The sequence below is a fragment of the Phycodurus eques genome, chromosome 20 (genome assembly GCF_024500275.1).
Source record: "Phycodurus eques isolate BA_2022a chromosome 20, UOR_Pequ_1.1, whole genome shotgun sequence".
Classification (NCBI taxonomy): domain Eukaryota; kingdom Metazoa; phylum Chordata; class Actinopteri; order Syngnathiformes; family Syngnathidae; genus Phycodurus; species Phycodurus eques.
In genome coordinates, this window is record NC_084544.1 from 3,897,209 (window position 1) to 3,920,749 (window position 23,541).

Genomic DNA, 23,541 nt, shown 5'->3' on the forward strand with positions numbered 1-23,541 from the left:
TTTGAGGTTATAATTAACATAGAATACATTTTATAAGTGCAAAGGCATAAAACGTGTCCGCTGGGATGTACAGTGGCAGATTTTGGAATTGTGTCCACACGCGTGCACTCACGCAGGTTTAGAGTGGCCGTTCATGAGTTGAGTGGCAGTTCAGTGTCAGCAATGACTCTCCATTTGGCTTGGGAAGCTGGAAACGCTGATTATAGTTGAGCTGTACTTTCCAGCTCTCGCTTTCTGCTGAGCTGTCAAGCTTCTTTAAAAGGAAGTGGCCATCCCGTTCCATTCCATCCCATCCCCTGGTGGTGTATCAGTATCCACCGGCCAGCTTCAGCCCGAGCTGTTGTCCGTCAAGCCCCCGTGTCACACCATGGTGGCGGCAGGGGGGATGAGATACGTGTGCTTCCTTGCAGACTGGAGTTAAAAGTGCAGTGGAGGGCACAAGAGAGTGTCTACCGAGGCTTGTTACTACCTCTTCCTCCCACGGTGCCGTTGGTAATGACCCAAAGGAGAGTAGTAACCCCCCCCCCCCCCCCCACTCCCCACCCCTTTCTACACAACACATACTGTATGTATGTTCCTGAACTTGGACGCGGCTCGTGGGAAAACCCGAAGTGGAATTAGTTATCTTGGATAATGTTGCTTGACCACTCTGAGAGCCTGTTGATTGATTGATTGATTGATTTATTTATTTTCTCTCTCCACGCCTACGCACCTTCCAAACGCGCGCATTCGGACCACCTCCCGCCGTGGCGGCCCCCCTCCCGCCCCTCCAGACCTCTTCCTCGCTGACTGCAACACTGTCATTCATAGAATGCCAAAGCCTGCTGCTTTATTAAAGACCAGGAAGTGCAAAGCCTGGCCCAGGTTCAAACAGCAGTGCAGCTGGGACCTGTTACATTTTCGGCAGACTGCCCTCTCTGTCTGGCGGGCTATAAATAGCCCTGGTGGTTGTCTCCCTTAACCAAGGAAAAGAGGTTTTGGGAGGGTGGGGAGAGGAAAACACACACACACACACACACACAGATTAATAACCGTGGGAAGCAATGAAAGCTTTGTGTCTGCTGCCCGAGGTCAGCGTGGCAGGAGGTGTTGCTTCTTCAAAGCTGCCAGTGTGGCTTGTACGTTTCTATTTTGGTCACGGCGACGGCGTCCCCGTTGTGAATTTTTGACCACAAATCAAGAAAGTGGCCTCTTCAAGAATACTCGACAGAACTCCAGGTTTTAATTATTTACGTTTGCGTCACGTGGAGGGATTCCCTCGCCATCATCTGTTTTTATGACCTTGGACCCAGCTGCCGACAGCCGGCACTACTTCTACATTACACTCCAAACCCTCCCTCCTTCCTTTCCGGAGAGACTTTGGACCATGTGGATCTTCCAGGGTCAAGACACTATCCTGACGAGTCTCCAGCTGAGTGGCGGGCCCGCGTCCAGCCACCACAGACACTCGTGCTTCCTCACGCATAACTCTACGCGACTCCGCCTCGACATTTTCGTCTGTAACAGAATCCACCCACTGGCACAATGAGCCTAGGCAGGAAAAGGCTCCTGGCAGTTATAGTAGGCCCCGTTCATTCATTCGTGGCCAATTTTTTCCTTTTCTAGTGGGAGAGTAAATCCACTTTTTGTCCTCCCTGTGCACCTTGAGAAGATATTTGCAAATGCCTTTTCAATTGCATCTTAATGTTTCATCCATTTTCTTTGGCGCTTGTCCTCCATTAGGGTCGCGGGTGACCTGGAGCCTATCCTTGAGCGTAGGCGAGAGGTGGGGCACACTTTGGACTAGTCGCCAGCCAATCACACGGAACATATACTGCAGACAAACAACCATTCACACCTATGGACAATTTAGAGTCTTTAGTTAACATAAGATGACTGGCTGGAAGATGGCGATATGCCTTTGGCAGTACATCACACTCTTTTAGAATAACAAATGCCATTGATTTTTTTTTAATAGCATAATTATTAAGACTGTTCAAACAGTTAATTACACTTGTCAGCATTATAAAATTCATAAAAAGAAAACCAAACTATTAGTGTTGCACTTTCCTCAAAAGAAACGATTTACGCTGAGACACATTGTGTTCCCTTACTGTACCGAACCTTAAACTTAAAACCAAGGTACGAACACGGTTTACGAAGGTCCTACCTGCGGTGACATGATCCAAGTTTGTACGCAAATCAGAAAGTGCTGTTAAGACCGTGCTAGAGACATAATGACAGAAAATATTTGCATGAAAACCACTTCTAGGCCATAAATGTAAAACATTCATCCAGTAATGTTAGGGTCACGGGGGGACTTTTGGTTGAGAGATGAGAGGAAGCCATAGAGATGAGAGGAAGCCATAGTACCAGGAGAAAAGCCACCGAAACACGAGGCACAGCTGTTTTTCAGACGCATTAACAGCTATGCTAGCATGCTGCCGTTCTGACAAGTCATGATAGTGAATCGTGCTTAAAAAATAAATAAATAGCAGTCCATGTTAAGCTCACTTATTCATTGAGATTCTCCATGTGTGTCTTCTAGCCTGCAAGCCCAATGGATCAGGTAGGGAAGATGCGAGGCCAACCATATGGAGGACCCAACCCTTATTCCCAACAGCAGCAACAGCCGCAGCAGCAAGGGCCTCCCACAGGACCTGGACCCCAGCAAGTGAGCTCCTATCCAGGGCAGGGCTACGGACCTCCGGGCCCCCAAAGGATATCCGATGGGGATGCAGGGTCGAACACCGGGCACCATGGGCACCATGCAGTACGGACAACAGGTCAGTACTTATTGATTTGGATGCTCTTCCGTAGCCGGGGGCTGCTCTTAAAAGGCCATACTAATAAGGCAGTGCTCTGCACGTCTTTGCGTCTCTGGAAATAAGAGTTTCTGGCTGCATCATCGGAAGGCTAAACCATGAAAAGCCATTAGGAAAAGCAAGGAAGGCCAGTTTTTACCAAGAGCCTTTAATGGCTACACCAGCTGCCTGTCAATATTTCATTTGTTTTATTTTTATGTTCAAAACAAATGCTGGGGAACTCTATGTTGTTTATTTCGGCACAGTGCGAAAGCAAGTTTGTGCCGAACAAGACCCCTAGTAAAATCTCCCATCCAGACAGTGTAATGCAGTCACGAAGCAGGTGGAGTCAGAACCTTTTTCCCCTCTTCTTTCCCATAGTTTTTATGCCTATTGTGTGTAACGATTGTTATGCTTGCCTGCATGGTGTCTGAATGTAGACTCCATGAGTGCACTCCAAGACACGAAATATATTCTATACCCTTTTGTGTATGAGGCCCATACAATACTTGATGGCCTTTTAATCTGCGTCAGGTTTTTATCAACTGTGTTTAGCATTTCTTGGAAAACATCACATGCTTTTCGTCTTTTTTTTTTTTTTTTTTTTTTTTTTGTGGTTCCTCACAAGGTCAGTACTCTCTTTTGACACCGTCTCCATCACATTGAATTCAAACTGCTGGCTGTGCACAAGGAAAGCTTTGTATTGAAGTTCAAGGGGATGATGTTTAAACCGTTCTTTTTATTTGCGTCGCTGTGATTTAAAGCGCGTGGTTGGAGTTTTGTGCATACTTTCGACTCCGCAATGAGGGGTACTTTTTATTTTTTTAGTGTTTTTATAGCCAGCTTGATCTGAGAAAGATAAAGAGACACTTTGATTAGCAGCAGCAAGAACAAAATCAAGGTGATGACTTTGTCTATTGAGACATTTGAATATAAGTTTCAGAAAGATCCTGTCAGGTAGTGAATCTAGTAATATGGTCGTAACATTTCAACTGCAGGAAAGGGCTGCATAGACAAATCTGCTGAACCGTTTAATCTTTAGCCCCTTTTACACGGCCTGTAAAAGTTGGCATTTTACTACCTTTTTTTAACTTGTCTGTATAAATGGCATCGACGTGGAATGAGGCGGGGACCAAGTCCACCTCACAAACCTTTATCTTCGAATATTGTATCAGGGGTGGGACACTGCCTGCGTGTAAGGTAGGGGTTTAACAACTCAGAATCGAAGTCGATTAATCGATGACGTCCTTGATATCCCCATTGACATCACTGATATCCCCCAAAAACGTTTACAACACTGACCAGTTTCACATAGACATTTTGAAGGACCGGCTATAGAAGCGCGAGTCCTCTGTAAACTGGCCCAAAAAATTAGTCCACCTCAAGCTTTAAACGTCGATGGAAAGTAGTCAACTCATGGGTTGAACCCCTAGTGGAAGTGAAGTTTATCACCATACACTTGTTTCATGTTGTTGTGTTAAAAGTACGTATTTTATACGACTCACCACAACATCCGCCTTTTAAATATCTGACAGCAGGATGTAGTTTTAGTAGTGCGAAAGCACACGGGCAGATAGAAGGATCTACATTTTGGCGGGATCTCTGTGTGAAAGAGCATTTTAACCTTGAAAATGAGCTTCAGCTGATTCACCTTCCTCCCTTTATAGATGTCAGCGTATGGACAACAGGGGCCAGGAGGCTATGGGCAGCAGGGTCAGGGATACTACGGTCAACACGGCGGCCCTCCTCACCCAGGCCAGCAGCAGACACCTTACCCCGGCCAACCGCAGGGGAGCTCCGGAGCGCCCTTCCCCCAGCAGGGGCACCCTTCGCAGCCACCAGGCCAACATGGGCAACCCGGGCCCCCTTACTCCCAATCCCAAGGTCCCCACGGTCCTCCCGCCGGACAGCCACCCTATGTATCTCCCCAGCAACAGTCGAGCCAACAGCAGCAGCAAGGTCCTGGTCCTCAAAACCAGCAAGGCTCACAAGGCCAGCCTGGCTACCCTCAAGCCTCTGCGCCAGGTCAGCCTACACAGCAGCAAACACCGCCGCAGCAGCAACAAGGGGCACCACCACCACCACCACCACCACCACCACCAACACAACAACAACCACCACAGCAGCAGCAACAACCAGGAAGTCAACCTCCTCAATCCCAACAACCTCCAAGTCATGGCCAGCAGAGTCAGGCATCACCATACTCGCAGACACCACCACTGCCGCAGCAGCAGCAGCAACCACTACAGCAGCAGCAGTCGCCATATCAGAGGTTCCCACCCCCTCCCCAGGTATCAACACAGCTGCTTCTATAACACCACTCACATTGACACCTGACACCACCGGTTACATTTCCTACAGCCGATTCTCGAGTTAGCCTACTCACAAAAAGCGAATACACTGAACCCCCATTTATTGCAGGGTGTAGGTTCCAGACTCACCCGCAATAAATGATTTTTAAAAAACTGTAGTTTTACCACTCCCACAAACTTTAAACATTAAAGTTGATTAAAACACGCTTGAAGTTATTGAAAGGCAATTTTTAAAGTATTCCTTAGCATCCGTTTCCTCCCGCCTGTTGTCAAAAAATAGATAGTTCTCCAAATAAGAGGCAACGTGCGCTTGCTTCAGGGTTTTTCTCAATCCCAATTTAAGCTTTCTGTAAAACTGACACATAAAAGTAAAAAAAAAAAAATGTTACAAAAAATATTCAAGCACTCAAAATGTTTAACCAAAACATATAATTTCATCTAACAGTGACTATTACTGGGTACTTTCTCTGCCTCTTTTTGCTCCTCCTCCTCTTCTTCTATTACACTACATGTCTTCCAATATACCACAGTGCTGCCCGGTATGTTGCGACGCAAAGTGGTACCACTCTAAAGGTGCACAAAAAACTCTTGCTTAAATATCCATGATATAGGCAGGGACTCACTGTATCGGATGTCAGCAACTCTAATTATTTTAATAAATATTCGCCTGATTTGAGTTTTTTTTGTCCATGGACCAGGAACTCTCCCAAGATTCATTTAGCTCCCAGTCCAGCGCGCCTCCTTCCAACCAGCCCATGCCTTCCAACAAGAGCAGTCAAGAAGACAGCATGCAGGGCCGGCCGTCCAGTTTGCCGGTGAGTCCTTTGTGTGTCTTGACTTCATATTACCATTACCATGGAGGCCAGCAGTGGTAATGTGCAACTATTTTCGATGAAAGATCCTTTTTCTGTGGGGCCGACAAGAAATGTCCAAGCCACGGCCTGACGAAGACCGAAACATAACGAACTAGATAATGGTGACCGGCAACAGCGCAAATCTGAAACTGGGATGGACTTCAGAAATTGAAGACTAACTTGAGTCTTACCAGAAAGAAACGACCACTGCGACGGAGTTGCCGGCTTCTTCTTCTTCTTCTTCTTTTTCACTTTTGGGCGGTTTGGATCCCACCATTGCACATTACTGCCAGTCACAGATCAGTCTGGGTACTAAATAAGATCCCGTTTGATTGGCAAGACTTTTCATTGTTGGCTGTACGCCCCACGCATGACAAGCGCCACGTTATAGTTTTGTTTTTTTTAGCACGTCTTCTGTGTTTATAGGCCACTCTGTGCAGCCAACCTCGTTCCGTTGCCTGGGGAAAGGGGAGTGAGTAATGAGATCATTAATGAGAGACAATGAAAGTGAGCGAGCAAACGTCAGCGGGGCGACGGACGAGGGGTGTGGGGGGGGTGAGGGATGCGGGCTAGAGAGGCGAGCGAGTAAATGACTTCAAATGGTGCGAGCGATCCGTCGGCGTGGGAGCTGCCGGGAGCGAGGGAGGAATGATAAGGAAGGCTGTCTACGCCAATAAGGGATGCCCTCAGGATGTGTTACCCTCCTGTTTATTTTCTCTCTTCTTTATTTATTTATACATCTCTGCGGGCTCTAACCATTGGCTGAACCGGCCGCGCTCGGGCTATTTTTACTTTGTCTCTCTCTTTTTTCTTTTCTTTTTTCTTTTTTCTCTCCCCCCTCCCTCCGGCAGTCTTATTGGGGATTCCCTATCTGTGCCCGTTGATTGGCTGCGAGACATTAATCTGCTTGCCTCGGCGTGTCGGGAGCACATGACTCTGTGTACAGATTAGACCACGTTAAGAGCCTGACAGCTTGTGTCAAAATTCACGAGTTAAGATTAGGTGTGCCTTTACTGTGTGGAACAAAACTCATGAGACGGCACAATAGAAAAATGGTCACAAGCGTCCTGAATTATCCTATTGTTCATAATTTACTGTTCACACGATAATTTCGATTATGACTGCCGTATTAATGCACAGCTATTTAATATGTATGAGGTTATCATCCATCCGTTTTCCATCGCGCTTGTCCTCAGTATGATCGTGGATTATCTGATTTTGGGTAAGAGGTGAGGTACACTCTGAACTGGTCGCTAGTCAATTGTACGGCAATATTGACAAACGACATTCACAGCTATGGACAATTGAGTCTTCAGTTATCATGCGTGTTTTTGGGAATGTTGGAAACTTGAGTACCCGCAGAAAACCCACCCGGGCGGCCTGCAAACTGCACACAGGAGGGCCTGAGCTGAGATGCACATCTGACATCTTTGCAACTTTGAATCTGGATTTAAAAGAAATATAAAATCCCTACGGCGTCTGAGAAGTTGGGAGGTTGTGTTTTTGTGTAGTAGGGCAAAAGCAACGCAAAGCAGGCAGCAGCAGACAACCAACTAGCTGAACAAGATGAACTGGTTTCTGGTTTGTTTTCTGCCCCCTGGCTCCAGGACACACGCAGTTGACTGTTGAGCATTAACCGTCTAACTGCAGTTGTATCTCCCAATTTTTTTTTCATGGTTTACTTGATTTGGTTCTCCACTATACAGTATTTAAAAACAAGTTGTTTTTTTGGGGGTGCGGGGGGGGGGGGGGGGGTGTAATGACAGATGAGATCCAAGGGGCTTGAATGACATGTAGCATCAGTGTCGTACGTAGCTCCTCTTTGCAGGACCTTAAAAGTCTTGGAAAGCGCTGCAGCAGCATCTTTGATATCCCGCCCTGGAAGTGACACTTCCTCGCAATGTTGACCTACAAGAACAGGACCCCCACATCCACTTTACCCCCCACCCCCTCTATTTTAATCTCCCCGTTGTCCTCTCGCAGGTCTTTTGTACATCCTTTCTCCACTGTTGGCTTAATCCCGCCAAAGGCCGCCCACTGGCTGTGCTACTCCTCTCTCTCTTTTTTTTTTTTTTTTTTTTTTTTTTTATATGTCTGAATGTGCTCGAGACTTTGAGAGGAAGGTCACATGTTGGTCACACACTTTGGCGTTTGTTTTACTTAGCCTCACATCCTCTACCCCCACCACTCTCGTCTATTGGTTTATTTCGCCTCTCATCAAAATAAGAGAATGTAGGTGACGGGCCGAGGATAAAAACACGATTGGTGGGAAAAAAATGTGAATAGACTTGCGTGCTAACATGGCTAGCTAGCATGGCGTCCACTCGTTTCTGCTCTGATGTCACTTCACAAAGTGCAGACAATTTTGATGCAGAATTTTTTTTTCTGTTTACATTTACTAATGTACCAAATATTCCATATGTTGCTTAAAATAAAATTGATTGTGTTCAGTGGAATGGTTATTTACCCCAAAATTTCAAAATAATACATTTTAGAGCTGTAATTGTGATATAGTGAAACCGCAATATTTTTGCTCAATCATACTGTCAAAATCTCCCCCATGCCTTGTGCCTAGTTAACATTACTTAACCAATTTGTCATTCAAATATATGCTGAGAAAAAGAGGCTTTTTTTATTGTTTCACGCGGGAATACAAGTGAATCGTGCTTTCTTTGATCTCGCCAACTACTGGCCTGGCATGCATGTCACATTTTCAGATTCTAGCAGGGGGTTGTTTTGACTTATATGGAGATGGAACTTTTTCATGCAGCCCTACTCTTTATGAACTATCGTAACTGTATCCTGCCCCTCTTGGTTCCTTTAAAAAAATGTCTTATCTGGACTTAGGTTTTGCCTGCGCTCGTGCTGTGCCTACCAGAATTGCCCCCACCCCACCCTTGAGCGCAGATTTCACACTCATCCAGTGTATTACCAAAGCTCTGGGACCACCCACATGAGCAAAAAAAAAAAAAAAACCCAGTCCCTCTCATCAAATTCCCTTTACTAAGGCAAGACTGCTGATTGTGGATGCTCCATTCCGGCCCTGATCACGGCCCGCTCTCCCCTTCCCACAAAGCCTCTCATTCCCTGCTCAGCCCAGCCCAGTTCGGCGCTCCTGCGGCAGCTAAGCTTGTTTTTGCGACATAGCTCTGGAGCAATCAGCCTGACAAGGCCGGCCCACTTCCCCCCACCTCCCTCCCTCTCGCTCGCTCTCTCTCCTACCCAGCCCAACCCCCCTCACTGCCTTCTTTTTTTTTCTTTCAATATTGCACTTTGATATTTTTGCTTCATTTCGCTCCCTTCTTTTCAGCTTTGTGTTTATGCCTCTGTTGTCCCGCTCTCTAAATTCTTGTTTTCTCCTTCCCTTGCCTGCGCTCGGCCCCCCCTTCCCTCTCCTCCTCGTCCTCCTCCTCCTCCTCCTCCTCTTTCTCGTTGGCTCCCTCCTTCACTAAATCAGCTTTCATAACGCTGTGCAGCACAGCCTTGTTTTGCGAGGCTGTGACGCTGCCTTATTCAGAGTGCGGGGCCGGTTTCCTGTTGCTATTCTGGGGCCCTCGCTTCCTGTGTCGACTTGTATTATTCAGATTCCCGGGCTCCTCTCGCTCTCTCCCTCCCTCCCTCCCTTACCCATCCTCCCTTCTCATTCTAACCCCCCTTTAATGTGTGATTTTTAATTAATGTACTCGAGAAAATTCATTGTGCTGACAAACTGTGTTGTTTTGCTTTTTTTTTTTTCCCCCCTTTCTCGCTCGGGTGAACTGGTTTGTTGGCGGCGAGCGAGTGAGCTCGCTGTTTGCGCTCTAGTGTGAGCCTGCACTCAGAACACCGCCCCCACCCCCCCTCCCGCAACCCTCCCCTCTGCATCCATTTGTGCTAGGCTGAGCTAGTTTTGCAGCACAAAGACTGTGGCTGACTGCAGCACTGTCTGTCTGTCCCCTCGGCGTTCTACCGGCTCTCGACCCCCCTACCGGAACTCTCCTGGATGGATGAGAGCCTCCCCACAATGAAATTACCCCTCACGCCGCCAAATAAACCTCGCTACATAATTCCGCCCCATCCCCCCTGCTAGATATTGGGCGATTTTTGCAGCGCCCTCTAGACACCCGGAATGTGTGACAGCACTGAGGGGAGGGGCGACGCCTCTCTGTAAAGCAGGCAGACTGGCTGTAGACTCCCCTCAACAATCACCTCCCCTCCCTTTCCACATCTCCCTGAGGCCCCTCCAACCCTCAGCTCTCCAAAGGCCTGAACCCCTCAACTGAGGCTGGGCAGTTGCCTGCCTCGCTGGGGCATCTGCGCTCTGCTCTGGGACTCCCCATTACCATTGTGATCCCCACAAAAGGCCCCCCAACACACACACACCATCTCCACATTATTCACTCCAATCAGAACCCCCTCACACACACACACACACACACACACATACACCCTCCTCCCTTCACCACCTCTTTCCATCGGGCGACACACAGACTGCTGCAGTGTTTGTCCCACCCTAATTCAGCCCCCACCCCCAACCCCAATTAGGCTAATGTGGAGCATTTAAAAAGTAACTCCCAATTCTCACCTAAAAAGAACAGCAAACCCCTTTTTGATGTTTCCCTCCAAACTTTTGCTTATCCATGCTTTTATTATTCCACCCACGTGGCTGCCAGTGATGAAGTAGCAGTGTAATGGTGACCTCTGGGGAGTAGCTCTTGTGTGGATGTAACCTACATCTCTCCTCTCTCTCTCTCCTCTCTCTCTCTCCTCTCTCTCTCTCTCTCTCTCTCTCTCTCTCTCTCTCTCTCTCTCTCTCTCTCTCTCTCTCTGTGTGTGTGTGTGTGTGTGTATTTTCATTGTTTTATCCCGCTTTGCCTTTATTTATTTATTTTTTTCCCCCAAGAGTTGCTAGGCACCTGTGCTGCTCCATCTAGGTACGACGTGCAGAGTGTCCCATCTGCCCGTGTTGGATGTGAAACCGTGTAATGGCTGCTTCTTGCTGCATGAGGCAGGGGCCTTGCCGTGCCTTGCTTTGCTTCTCCTCCTCTCACCACCACTTCTTTCCCTCACAGTGGAATGGGAGTGCCCCCTTATGGTTGAGCTCAGCCCTGCAAAACCTCGCGCCGGGGCTGAATCGGGTCTCTACCGAAGCTTCGGCCACCGCGGACGGTCCGGGTTTCCATCCCGCGTTTCGAGGTGTCGTCGTTTGCACGCCGGAGATGATTTGTCGTCTGTCTCGAGCGACAGGCACTCAGGCGGGCTTCCTTTATGATCTTAATGATATTGGGTCATTAGTAGCCTCAGAAACTGAAATATGATAGAAAATGGCTGTCTGAAGTGCTAATTGCAGCATCAGAGTGTGTGGCAAACAAACAGATGTCTAAAGAGTTTGAGGTTCACTGGTTTTGTCCGCCCTTGTTGCAAAGGCTCGGCCGAGTGTGTGATTAAATAAGTGGCGCCTTTTGAGGTGTCTCCCGTTCCAATGATGGGCCTCCTCCAGGCTTCTTCTTCTTCGTCTCCTTTAGTAGTAGCAGCTTGACTGCTCAGTGACCCTGGCAAGCACACAGGGAGGCCCGGGAGTGAGCGACAGGACAGAGATGGCAGCAGCCAGCCTGCGGGGGAGGGGGAGGCGAGGGGCTGTGTCGGCCCTAATGTGTCAAGCACGTGGATCGTGGTAACCATGGCACCCACGGAGATGCAAGCCCTACCCCTTGCCCTCTTAAGCACATGTAGAGTTGTCTTTATTTCTTCTTTTTGGGGGGGGCGGGCATACTGTAGGTAGTAGACAGTTTGACTGACAGGTGAACTCTGACCAGGTCACGGCGGGCTCCTTAGCGCCAGATCTAGTTCCACGACTGGTCTGTGTCACACATTCCAGATATGTGTAATTATCTCAAGGCCGCTTACTCTCTGCTCCCACTCGCAGGCGCTTTTAAAAAAAAAAAAAAAAAAAAGAGAGAAAAAAGGAGAGAGAGCGGCTGGCTTGGCAGACTAATGGCTGTGGTCGGGCTTGACTGACTCAGTGAAGTAATCTGCAAATGGAATACATTAAGGCAGGCGTAGGAAAGCGCAGATGACTCAGGAGATGTGGCGAACACGGGAATTGGTCAGGGTCCATACAACGCTAATTGCATTTCTCACCCCTCCAAAAATTGTCCTTACAATTAATTTCTCCCCCCCATTTATATTCTGAATCTAAATTTAAAAAAATCACATCCCCTCGCTGGCTTCAACCATCACGAGCAAGCTTCGGTTTGTCGCGTTCCCGTTGTGAAGTTCCATGTTAGGCAGAGCTGGGGAAGCACAAAATGGCTGCCACAGAGAGACGCTCGAAGCTCTGAGGGAGAGAGCTGCACAGTTCTCTTGTCTGCGGCGTCCGTTCTGCGCTTTGTACAATGTCAGAAGAAGAGTATTTAGTTTTCTTTGGATTTTATTTTGTTTTTACCATTTTCCATAATATAATCATCGTCATCATCATCTAAATTGCGCTTGCACGGCTGCCTTGCTGTCATTCTCCTCCTCCACCGCACTCTGATCCTTACTCGCCGTCCTTTCCCTTCTAATTAAGACTGTTGAATATCACAGCAAAACTATCACTGCCAGTAAGCCCCCCCCCCCCCACTAGCGTACCGCTCCCTCCTCTGTTCTTCACTGTCCGGGCCTGTGCAGTCAGCAGAACAGGCCGCTGTGTGTGCGCGCGTGCAGTATTGAGCCGGGAAAAATCGATGGCTGCAGAGTGGGAGTGTGGAAAGGAGCGTTTGTGTGTTCCAGTGTGGGTTTGTGTGTACTACGCCTGCACCGATTGGGGCTCTGAGGCCAGAGCTGTCAATTATCAGGTGTTTACTTCATTTTTAAAGGACAAGAAGACTTGTTTTAAGTACAGTGTTTTTTTTCCCGAGCAATCGCTTGATCGATTGTTCGTAAGCTACAATATGAGTGTAATAGTCAGACATGACTAGTAGAACTTGTTTGTTGTCGAAAACTTGTAGATCTCATTAGTAGTTGTGCCACCAAAAACATCGATTACTTTTCCTTTGTTGAGCTTGTTGGTCGTTGTTTAGAGAGAGAGACAACAGAGATCAGTTGCTTTTTATGAGTGAAATCAATTAATCAAATGGCATTCCTCGATGTAAGGGGGGGAAAAACAGGACGAGTCGATCTCTTTGTTGTTAAAAAAACAACAACGTGGAAATCATTGGTTTTTCCTTGTGTGAAATTGTCACCTAATGAAGCGGACATAATTAGTAAGCTTTTGTTTTGATTGTTGATGGAGTTACGTTGGTTCCTTGGCTAGTCCAGCTCAGTCCTCCACAAACAGGTCATCAAAGCGTTTCCTTTGTGTAAAATGCAAGCTAACAAAAGAGTCATGACTAGTTGAATTTGCAATAGACTGAGATCAGCTGCTTTTCCTTACTGAATTTAGCGTGGTAATGGAAGTCATTTGTTGTCCTCCAAAAACACAAAGTGCTTTTCCTTTGGAAATGGCAGCTCACGAAACAGATATGACTAGCCGAATTTACAATAGACTGAGATCAGCTGCTTTTCCTTAATGAAATTGACATGCAACTGAACTCTTTTGTTGTTGGCGTCCAAAAATATCAACTGGTTTTCCTTTGTGGAAATGGCAGCTATAACGGAACAGACATGACTAGTCGGGTGAGTTTGATTTAGTCAGCGATCAGCGGCTTTTCCTCAGTGAAATTAGGATAATAAAGGAGCTAATTTGTTGCTTTTTCTTTATAGCAATGGCAGCTTTTTTTTTTTGTTGACTACATTTTTTCTGTGTGGAAATGGCAGCTATAACAGAACAGACATGACTAATTGAGCTTGTTTGTTGACCAGTTTCAACTTTCTACCTTCTCTCGGCTGTCATCTGACTGAAGTGTGTGTCAGCCATTTGCAATGACCCCCTACCGAGGCCTTACTCCCCTTTGTCCCCCAAGAGGTAGTGACACGAGTTGACCCTCGGCCCCTTTCGCCCCGGGGTCTCGGGTGGGCCGAGCGTTGGAGATCGATGTCGGGCTGTTTTTTCATAACAATGGAAGGACTCTTTTGAGGGTGGCGGTTACCAAGGTGGTCATTGTGCTGGCAGGCAGACACATGACTGGTCTTGTGATGTCTCAGTGGAGCTTGGGTGGCTGTCTGGTACGGGGGTGGGCAGGGTTAAATGTCAGCCAGTCATACTGGTAGCTACAACCTTTTTTTTTTTTTTTTTTTTTTTTTAAAGGCGCAGGTTCTTAAACTGGCCGTCTGCGAGTCGTAGCATGTGGGTCCACAAATTATCTGCAATAAATGATCGTGTAGAATTTTAAAAAGTAAATGTCTACGTATAGGGATACTAAGTGTGCCTATAAAACAAACATAATAAACTAATTACTCTATTCTAGTAATTGTAAACATATTCTACAGTTTATCCCATTGATTAATTAATTGGATAAAAATTGAGTTTACATTATTAAACACAATAATGTGCATCTTTGTCCACTTGGGGTCACCATCCTCATATTCTATTGTAGTATCTGTGACTTTGAGTCTGTATGGCTTTAAAAGGGGGGGCCTTGCCTGGTGAGTGACGTGGGCGTCATCGAATGAGATAGTAGAGTTGGCTTGCTGTTATTTGGCTAACATGCCATCGTGCAAACCTATTTCTACATGGCGGGGTGAGTGAGACTGCAGTAACAGTCTGGAGGGGCGGGTGGAAGCCTTTTCAAGGCAGAGATTTTGCTTCCACCTTTTTTGTAATGAAATTATTCAAGTGTTTTGATTAATCAAATTAATTGGTGTTTTGGATTATGAGGGGGTCTGGGAAATTCTCTCCCCTGTAAGGGTTCCCTGGACCCACAAGGTTTGAGAACCCCTGGTTTACGCAATGTGTTGGTAAGATCTGTGAACTACACCAGTTTAGTGTGGAATCAGCCAGCATAATAGGCCTGCCTTCTGTGCGTCACATGCTTCGCCCGTGCAGGTCAGAGAGGCCTTGGCTTGTGCAGGCAGTCTGGGAGGGAGGTGGTTGGACGGCTGTATTGTGAATCAGCGTTCTCCGCCTGTCGCTCCCTCTGTGGTTCCGCCATCAGGTCACATCCCAAAAATAGCAACGGGCACCGTTTCAAGAGCAAAAACCGCCGGCTTCAGGGGCCGCAGCCAGCCTTGCGAGTGTGTGAGATTTCTATGGGAATTGTTGGCCACCTTCCAGCCAATGCTTTTTCCCTCCTCCCTACCTCCCCTCCCCTCCCTCCTCGCTTCCTCCGACGTGACTGGCAGATGAGCTTGCATTTCTGAGGAAGCACATGGGCTCCACGTGAGCGGCCGGCGTGTAAACATTTACCTTCACACAAATGTGATTGTCCATGGCCTTTGTGCTTCGGGCCGGGAAGACTCAATGACAATGCCACATGGGACTGGAGCAACTGCCCCTTTTAACAATTTACAGTCCTCGTGAATGGCCTAGCCCCGAACAGCAACAAAAAAAAAAAAAACAATTGACTGTAAATATACCACACACTATGATCCTCAAACACTAATAAAGTTTCAAACTCATAACATTTCAAAGATGAAAGATGTTAGTCTCTCAGCCAATATGTATCACTTCAACATACTTCCTTGACATCAAATAGTTTACCACTTTCCTATTTACACTGGGCTTTCTTGTGGCAAGTTTCAGAAGAGCACAAAAACTGCATTTGAGTTTTTCAGAAAATGGATAGGGATATGTTCCAGAGGGAAAAAAAATGTGAATATGTAAATTTGTGAATGGGTAATATGCGGGGGACTACTGTACTGTGTGCGCCTCTGTGACGTACTAAAATTGGAACGATAAATGACGTCTGTGTGTTTCCTCCAGGATCTGTCAGGCTCCATCGACGACCTTCCCACCGGCACGGAGGGCGCCCTGAGCCCGGGCGTCAGCACCTCGGGGGTGTCCAGCAGCCAGGGGGAGCAGAGCAACCCCGCCCAGTCGCCTTTCTCGCCGCACACGTCGCCCCACCTATCGGGCATCCGGGGGCCCTCGCCGTCGCCCGTGGGCTCCCCCGCCAGCGTCACGCCCTCTCGCACCGGCCCTCTGTCCCCCGCCGCTGTGCCAGGTAGATAAAAATGTCGAAATACTTAAAGACGGAAACAAACGGAAGCAATTTTGATCGGCCTGACTAAGCACAGTAAACAAAAACAACCACTGACTAATTCCAACGCCTTTTCACTGAAGAGTTGACACAGCGTCAGATGCCGCATGAAAGCAGGAGATATTTTGGAATCCAAAGTGAACGCTGGCACACAAACCAAAACACGAGCGCTCTCATTTGTAATTCATGAAGCGACTTGCCAGATGGGAACATTAAGTCTCCATCTACTATCACAATGCTTGTAAACCATCCAAGCAGCAGCCAGCCACGGTGTCAGTGGCATGGTTGCGTTTGATCTCTTTTTATTCAGGAATCGCTGTTTGTCATTATTCCGCCATTCGTTTAGTTTTCATCAAATTTGTGCGTGCTTACAGGTAATCAGATGCCTCCCCGGCCACCCAGTGTCCAGTCAGACAGCATCATGCACTCTTCCATGAACCAGTCGCCCATGGGCCAAGACAGGGGTGAGTGCGGTGGGAATTTTTCTGATTTGTAGGGTTGTAGAGAGCAATATAGCTAAACGCTATTCTAGAACTACCTCTAATGACGGCGCTTCCCGATTCTCTCCCTGCAGTGTACATGCGTAACCCACAGATGCCTCCCTACGGGTCCCCGGGACAACCTGGCTCTGCCTTATCTCCACGCCAGTCTTCGGGGAGTCAGATTCATAGCGGGATGGGACCCTACCCCCAGAACAACTCCATGGGAAATTACGGCCCTCAGGGGGCCCAGTACGGCCCTCAAGGTGAGGCCACACTGAAAGAATAACACGGGGATGGGAGCGTATTATCGACTCGAATTCCCCTTAAGGATATGACTGACCAATTATGCGGATAACCCAGATTTCCATTTTCCTCTCACTTTTCTATACGTATCAAATTATCAGTTGGCTTTGAAGTCGGAAAGGCAGCTTCTGTGAGCTTTGAAGAAGTTTTCCCAGTGAGTCATAGCAAAAGACCGCCAGGGCCCGATAAAGCACCACTTGTCATAACAGGCGGCACAGAGGTAAATTTAGAACTGGACCACAGAGGACCGATCAGATCTAGTCTGAAGCAGCTCGACTTGAAGAGGTCCTTTCCACTTAAGTTTAATCTTTGAACACAGTAGGTGATCATAAAAGCAAAGCTGCGCGTTTGTGTGAAGTAGGATGACATTCGGAATAAGGCCAGAACTACACTCCATAGTTTTAAGTTATACAATTTCTCCCTTGTGGCATAATTCAGATATTAGTCAAAGCGGGGGGGGTATATATATGAGGATATACGGAATATCCTCATATTCTGTCAATGTAAGCCTGACATCACTGAAAGAAGCCGATTGATGAGCGTACACCCATGTGCATTTACCCACGCACACCCGCTTTAACATAGACAGCGATTCTCGAAGTGAGGCAGCCTACGGGTAGAACGAGGGATTAAAACCTCTCGTTTTTGTTGAACCTGTTAGCCGTTTGTGCTAAACTATTTTACCGTGGGTCATGATGGTGGCACTTGGAGAGGCTCAGTATTGTTTTAGGTGGTACTTGGTGCAAGATGTTTGAAAACCTCCGGAATAGACAATTGAACCATTATTACCATTATAGGGAAAACCGTTGCCAATGGAAGGAAAGTAGAAAATAAGATACACTGCACCAAATGTTCTGTACCGAAAAAGTAAATGTAATGATATCGGCTAATGGTCACTTAAAAATGCAAATGAATAAATAGTCAAGTCATTCAAATCCGGCTACTTGGCAATGACAATAAAGATTCTCATTTATGCCTCCAGGTTATCCCAGGCCACCCGGCTACTCAGGGATGCCCAATGCCAACTACCCTAGCGGCCCCGGCATGGGTGGTTCCCTGAACCCCATGCCCGGCCAGGGCAGCGGGGCGCCCTACGGAAACATGCCCCCCGGCGGCAGAGTAGTCCCGGGCCAGATGGGCACGAGGCCCTACGGTCCTGGGATGGGCTCCAACATGGGCAACATACCTCCTCAGGTGGTCTCCGGGATGTGCCCGCCTCCGGGAATGAACAGGAAAGACGGCGGGCCCTCCATGCATCACGGACCTACCAACTCCATACACAACAGGTGGGTGCAACGCAACAAGCCAAAATGTGACTCACTGCATTTGCAGCGCAAATCTTTCAGCAGAATATGACTGTGCATGTGTGCGCTTTCTTTCCTGTGTGACCATGAAAAATGATCAGCTTTTCCCACGTGCTGTGTTCAGTTCGAGTACATGGCAGCAGACCAAGTAATTATCTGAGAGAGGGAGGGAGGTAGAGAGAGAGAGAGAGAGAGAGAGAGAGAGAGAGAGAGAGAGGCAGAGGGACGATCAGTGAAACGCGTCCTTCCCAAGCGAGGGTGCCAGATCAGCCTCCAGACATTCAGTCATCATGATTTTGGCAAAACCTAGAGTCACTCAATGTAAAAACAGTGCTTTATTTATTTATTTGTTTCACAATGACAGAACAAAAGCAGAGTTGTTACAAAATACAAATCTGACTTGCTCACTTAGAAATATGTTACAGGAGTTTTTTTAAGACATAAGATTCTCTTTCGACAGACCACCTGGCTACCCCATGTCGCAAGGCATGATGGGTTCAGCTTCTCCGTATGGGCCGGTCATGAACAGCATGCACGGTATGATGAACCAGGGAGGTCCGGGTCCTTATCCTATGGGTGCAAACATGGGCAACAACACCCCCGGCAAGTACAAGACGCATAGCACAGTGTTTCAAACAAACACAAATGTCACGAAAAGTGCATGTACACAACAAAATATGATCTGAATTTCTTCACTAATTTACTTACTGTGATATCTGGGCCTGTTTATTTGAGCACAAAGCTATTATTCTGCTATATGAATTGCAACAGGTACCTTTTGTCATATAGGGGAAGAACATTTAATAGTTATGCCAGTCACTATAAGTCACTGGCATAGATGAACCAATTAGGGGAAAATGGATCCTTTCCCACATCACAGCTGATGATCTCTTAAAGCACACTGTGTCACGCCACAGTGGTTGGGAATCGCTGGCATAGCCGACTATTTGCTTGGAGACCTTATGGTGTGGTGCTAATCTTCTATTGGTATACCATTTTAGGAATGGCTCCTAGTTCAGAGTTTGGCATGGACAAAATTAACCAGGCCCAGAAGATGAACAACAAAGTGGATGGGACTCCTAAGCCTGAAACCAAAAAGGTAACCATTTGCATCCTTGCGGTGATACGTTGTCATGTGTTTTTATTTAACCCAATCGTCTTTGACGTATTGTAGAAGTCGAGTTCTTCTACCATCACCAACGAGAAGATCACTCGTCTGTACGAACTCGGCCCGGAGCCCGAGAGGAAGATGTGGGTGGATCGCTACCTGGCTTTCACCGAGGAGAAAGCCATGGGCATGAACAACCTCCCCGCCGTGGGACGCAAGCCTCTGGACTTGTTCCGACTCTATGTATCCGTCAAGGAGATCGGAGGCCTCACCCAGGTTTGCCGGGATTCCGTTGCCTGGTCGTGCTTTGTGCCCAGCGTCCTTAAACCGCATCTTTCTCTCGCTTGCCCACCCAGGTAAACAAGAACAAGAAATGGCGGGAGCTCGCCACCAACCTCAACGTGGGCACGTCGAGCAGCGCGGCCAGTTCCCTCAAGAAGCAGTACATCCAGTGTTTGTACGCCTTCGAGTGCAAGATCGAGCGTGGCGAGGAGCCGCCCCCGGATTTCTTCAATACGGACACCAAAAAGAGCCAGCCTAAGATCCAGCCACCCAGTCCCGGTATGTTCGCCTATTCTAAAATCATCTTTCCCTGTTGAAATCAATAGAAATGCCGTTAATCTGTTCTAGCCTCCCAAAAACAAGACATTTTTGTAAGAAGAAAAACAGCACTTCATTAAAAACATACAGTAATGGCATAATTAAATTAAAGAAAGAATGAAAGGCTTTTTGCGAGATTTTGTTTGTGTTGCTCTTTCTGGTGTGCACACTTGGCACCCTAGGGGCAGTATAGCACAGGCATAAGGCTATACAGGGAGACAGTCACTCCTCAGTAAACCATAGTAATATTAGTCGTTCTTCGCTGAGGATCAAAACTATCCCTGTGACTGTTGTTACAGTGTTAATTTTAGTATATGGCGCTGGCTTTAAACGACTGCGAATTTTTACACGCACGGAGGAGCAACGCATACAAACAGAGCATACATTACTCACAGGCATATATTCTCTCTGCTCTGTGGGAACGACGACTATTACTGACACTTATCGTAGTTAGGGACCTCTTCTACCTCTGCTTCTTGCTGTTACTTACGCCGCATCTCTTCCAGTATAGCTCAGTGCTGCCCGGCATGTTTTGGTGCAACGTGGTACTACATCGAAGGTGCGCAACTCTAAATTCAGACCTGCCTGTATACTGTAAAAACCTTAAATAATCGCTTAAAAATCTATAATTATAACGCGGGGTTTACTGTTCATCAGGGTGCTTGTCAGCTTGCACCAGTTACGATGAAGGGGAGGGGGGGAGGGGGGGGGGGGGGGCTCATATTCACCGCCTGATTGGTGCCTGGCCCAGGGCTGCAAAGGCAACACTCCCTGGAGATTAGTACTGAGCCAGAAATGATGAATGGAGAGGCATGGGGAGGAGGGGTGGGGGAGACGCTCGAGTGTGTAAAAGTCACAATTTCTCTGACTCTTCCCCCCCCCCCCACCTCCCTCCTTTCCTCCATTGTAGAAGGGAAATCCCTGCCGGGGGGAGGTGGGGGCGAGGGGAAGTGGAGTCGGTGTATGTGTGGCTGTGTGAGGGAGACGCCATGGTGACGTGAGACATTGTGAATAAGCGTAACCTGGCAGTGACCCCAGCCTGCATATGTGTATGTATGTGTGTGTGTGTGTGTGTGCGCGCGGGCGCTGCGATTTAATGAATGGGAAGCCGTGAGTCATCAGACTCGAGTCCTGAGCAGGAGCACGATACTGTCTCTCACACACAAACACAATCCATCACAGGGCATCATGCGCACGTGCGAGCGTCACAGTCTTGACAGCCCGTCCGGCCATTTGTCATTGTCAGAAGTTATGCTGTTTCCCGGCGACTTCCAGGCGATCGGTGGTGGATGTGATGGTGTTTTATTTTCGGAATACAATTCTAATGCGTGTCCCTATTTTTGCAGCCGGTTCTGGATCGCTCCAAGGCCCCCAGACTCCTCAGTCCACCAGTAGTTCCATGGCAGAAGGGGGAGAACTGAAGCCTCCCACCCCGGCCTCCACCCCTCACACCCAGATGCCTCCCATGCCTGGTGCCAGGTATGACTCGGACATGACGTTACTTCAATTAACTGTACAAGCCAAAATACCACATTTTCTCAAGGCTGGATTTACACCGGATGGTTCAAGTGACACCATTCAAGTTGTTTTTCTCCCAAATGTTGCAATTGGATATGCCTCACGGGAGCCAAAATAGAACAAAAACACACGGAATCGGGTATCAGACCTCTTCGAAATGTGTATAAAAATCTGATGCATATCGGATATCAGCCCATGCCCATGCAGTGTAAACACGCAGATTGGATGTGCCCCGTCAATGCCCTGCTTGACGTCATCGAAATACACGACTTGTTGATGTAGTCACAGCGGCGTCTTCCCAAATAAACAAATTTAAAAAACTAGGCTTTACACGATCAGGATTTTTGGGGCCGATCAGCGGGTTGAAAATTGTCCTTATAATACAGCCGGCGCGATCCACTCTCGTTGTCGTTGCCACGGTACCGAGTGTATCTGGCCGCATTTGGGTCGACATTGATTGTAAAAAACGGGATGCGGTTGTATCTAATAGTACCTAATAGATGGCGTGTCTTCTTTATCGATTAATTGCCTCATCCAATGCAACCAGTGGAGCTCAAGGTTGCTTGTCACAAAATAATTCACACTCGTTCAACTTCTTACTTTGAGGCAAGTTGTCTGAATGCGTCACGTTTGCTAACCTGTCGCTCTTTCAACCCTGATGATGTACAGCGAGCAGTTCGGGCGCACTCTATATCATGCTTTGCAGACTCACTTTGTAGTATCTTTCGGCTTGCCTTGATTGTTGGCCGTCTAATCAAAATGTTTCCACATCTTATTCCATGCCTCCTTTTCGTTAACGAGGACCGGAAGATCACGTAAGCTTGTGGCCATTTCGAACACAAGCTTTAGGGACAAAAGTGCCGCCCACGACAGGGCACAGACTTGCATGAAGCCAGCTCTTTTTTTCCCCCCCCCTCTATAATTGTATTTATTTTTTTATTTTTAGGAGTAGCGTCAATCTGCAGGACCCCTTTGCCGACGGGGGCGACCCGGCATTTTCCAGGAGGAACGCCATGACCCCCAACTCTCAGAACTACCAGCCCGGAATGGGCGGCCCCGAGGTGATGGGTCGGATGGGTCCCTACGAGTCCAGCAAGGACCCCTTTGGCGGCATGAGGAAAGGTGAATGGACCCAGCAGCCAAGTTTGAATCGCATGCTGAAGGGAAGATAACGATATTTGTTTTTACTTAAGCTGGTGAACAGTTCATGCCACCCGGTCCTAACAGCGGGATGGGCGAACAGTACAACAGAGGCCCACCGGGACCCATGGGAAATCTGCCATTGGGGCAGAGGCAACAATATCCCTATGGCTATGACCGCAGGTACAAATTGGATTATGGGATTTCTCTCGGGGTTATTCTGTGTCCTGCTGTGGGATTAAATACATAAATATAAACATACAGGCAAGAGTCAAGCATGGGCCCCGACGGCAGCATGGGACCCGTAGCGGCTCAGCCCAACATGATGCCTTCCGGAGCCGACGCGGGGATGTACTCGCCCAGCCGACCGCCTCCCCAGCAACGGTGATGATTTGAGATTTGACATTTAGCTTGTCAAACGCACCTTTTATGTTGTTTTTCAAACGTATGTGCGAGACATGGACTATGACAGTTTCAGATCATGACCGTCATCCAAAGATTATCACGATTATCGGTATTATCACCATAAGAAATCATTGCAGCACTTCTAATTTTGAATACGACATATAGAAAACCCTTTGTACTTTTTGACACTGGAAATTGTAAACAGCAACACCCACATTTAATTTTCATGCATGCAAGACCCCTCAAAATATACTTAAATTGACTAAGATGACGGTTTTGTATGCGATAGTGGTGCGACTCAATTACAAACATTCAGCTAATTATTTAGACACTTTGTAATTGTGTCGGTCTTCTAAAAGGGCCGCCCACAAAGCCATACAAGTTACACTAAATACGCTATTAATAGTCATTAGAATTGGAAACATTATTACAAACGGTAATACCGAAAACAATATTATACCTCGTATGTGCAATGAATGAACTTCTTTATTTGTGCGGGTCCCTAGACACGACTCCTATGCCAATCAGTATCCTGGCCAAGGAGCGCCCCCTGGTGGTCCATATTCAAACCAGCAGCCAGGAATGTATCCACAGCAACAACCGGTAAGGACGTTCAGATTCAAAATAAATGATTA

At 47.5% G+C, this 23,541-nt stretch overlaps 1 protein-coding gene across 1 annotated transcript in view; it reads left to right on the plus strand.

The window, feature by feature from the left end:
• The window catches only part of LOC133396072 (AT-rich interactive domain-containing protein 1A-like), a 45,354-nt gene that overhangs the window by 16,877 nt on the left and 4,936 nt on the right, over positions 1–23,541 (plus strand). Inside the window, 17 exon segments of the mRNA XM_061665515.1 lie at positions 2,528–2,701; positions 2,703–2,765; positions 4,451–5,074; positions 5,794–5,910; positions 15,770–16,010; positions 16,421–16,510; positions 16,621–16,791; positions 17,814–18,117; positions 18,596–18,738; positions 19,137–19,234; positions 19,310–19,519; positions 19,600–19,804; positions 21,190–21,322; positions 22,308–22,483; positions 22,555–22,684; positions 22,766–22,885; positions 23,413–23,509. Coding sequence (XP_061521499.1) covers positions 2,528–2,701; positions 2,703–2,765; positions 4,451–5,074; positions 5,794–5,910; positions 15,770–16,010; positions 16,421–16,510; positions 16,621–16,791; positions 17,814–18,117; positions 18,596–18,738; positions 19,137–19,234; positions 19,310–19,519; positions 19,600–19,804; positions 21,190–21,322; positions 22,308–22,483; positions 22,555–22,684; positions 22,766–22,885; positions 23,413–23,509 — 3,096 coding nt within the window.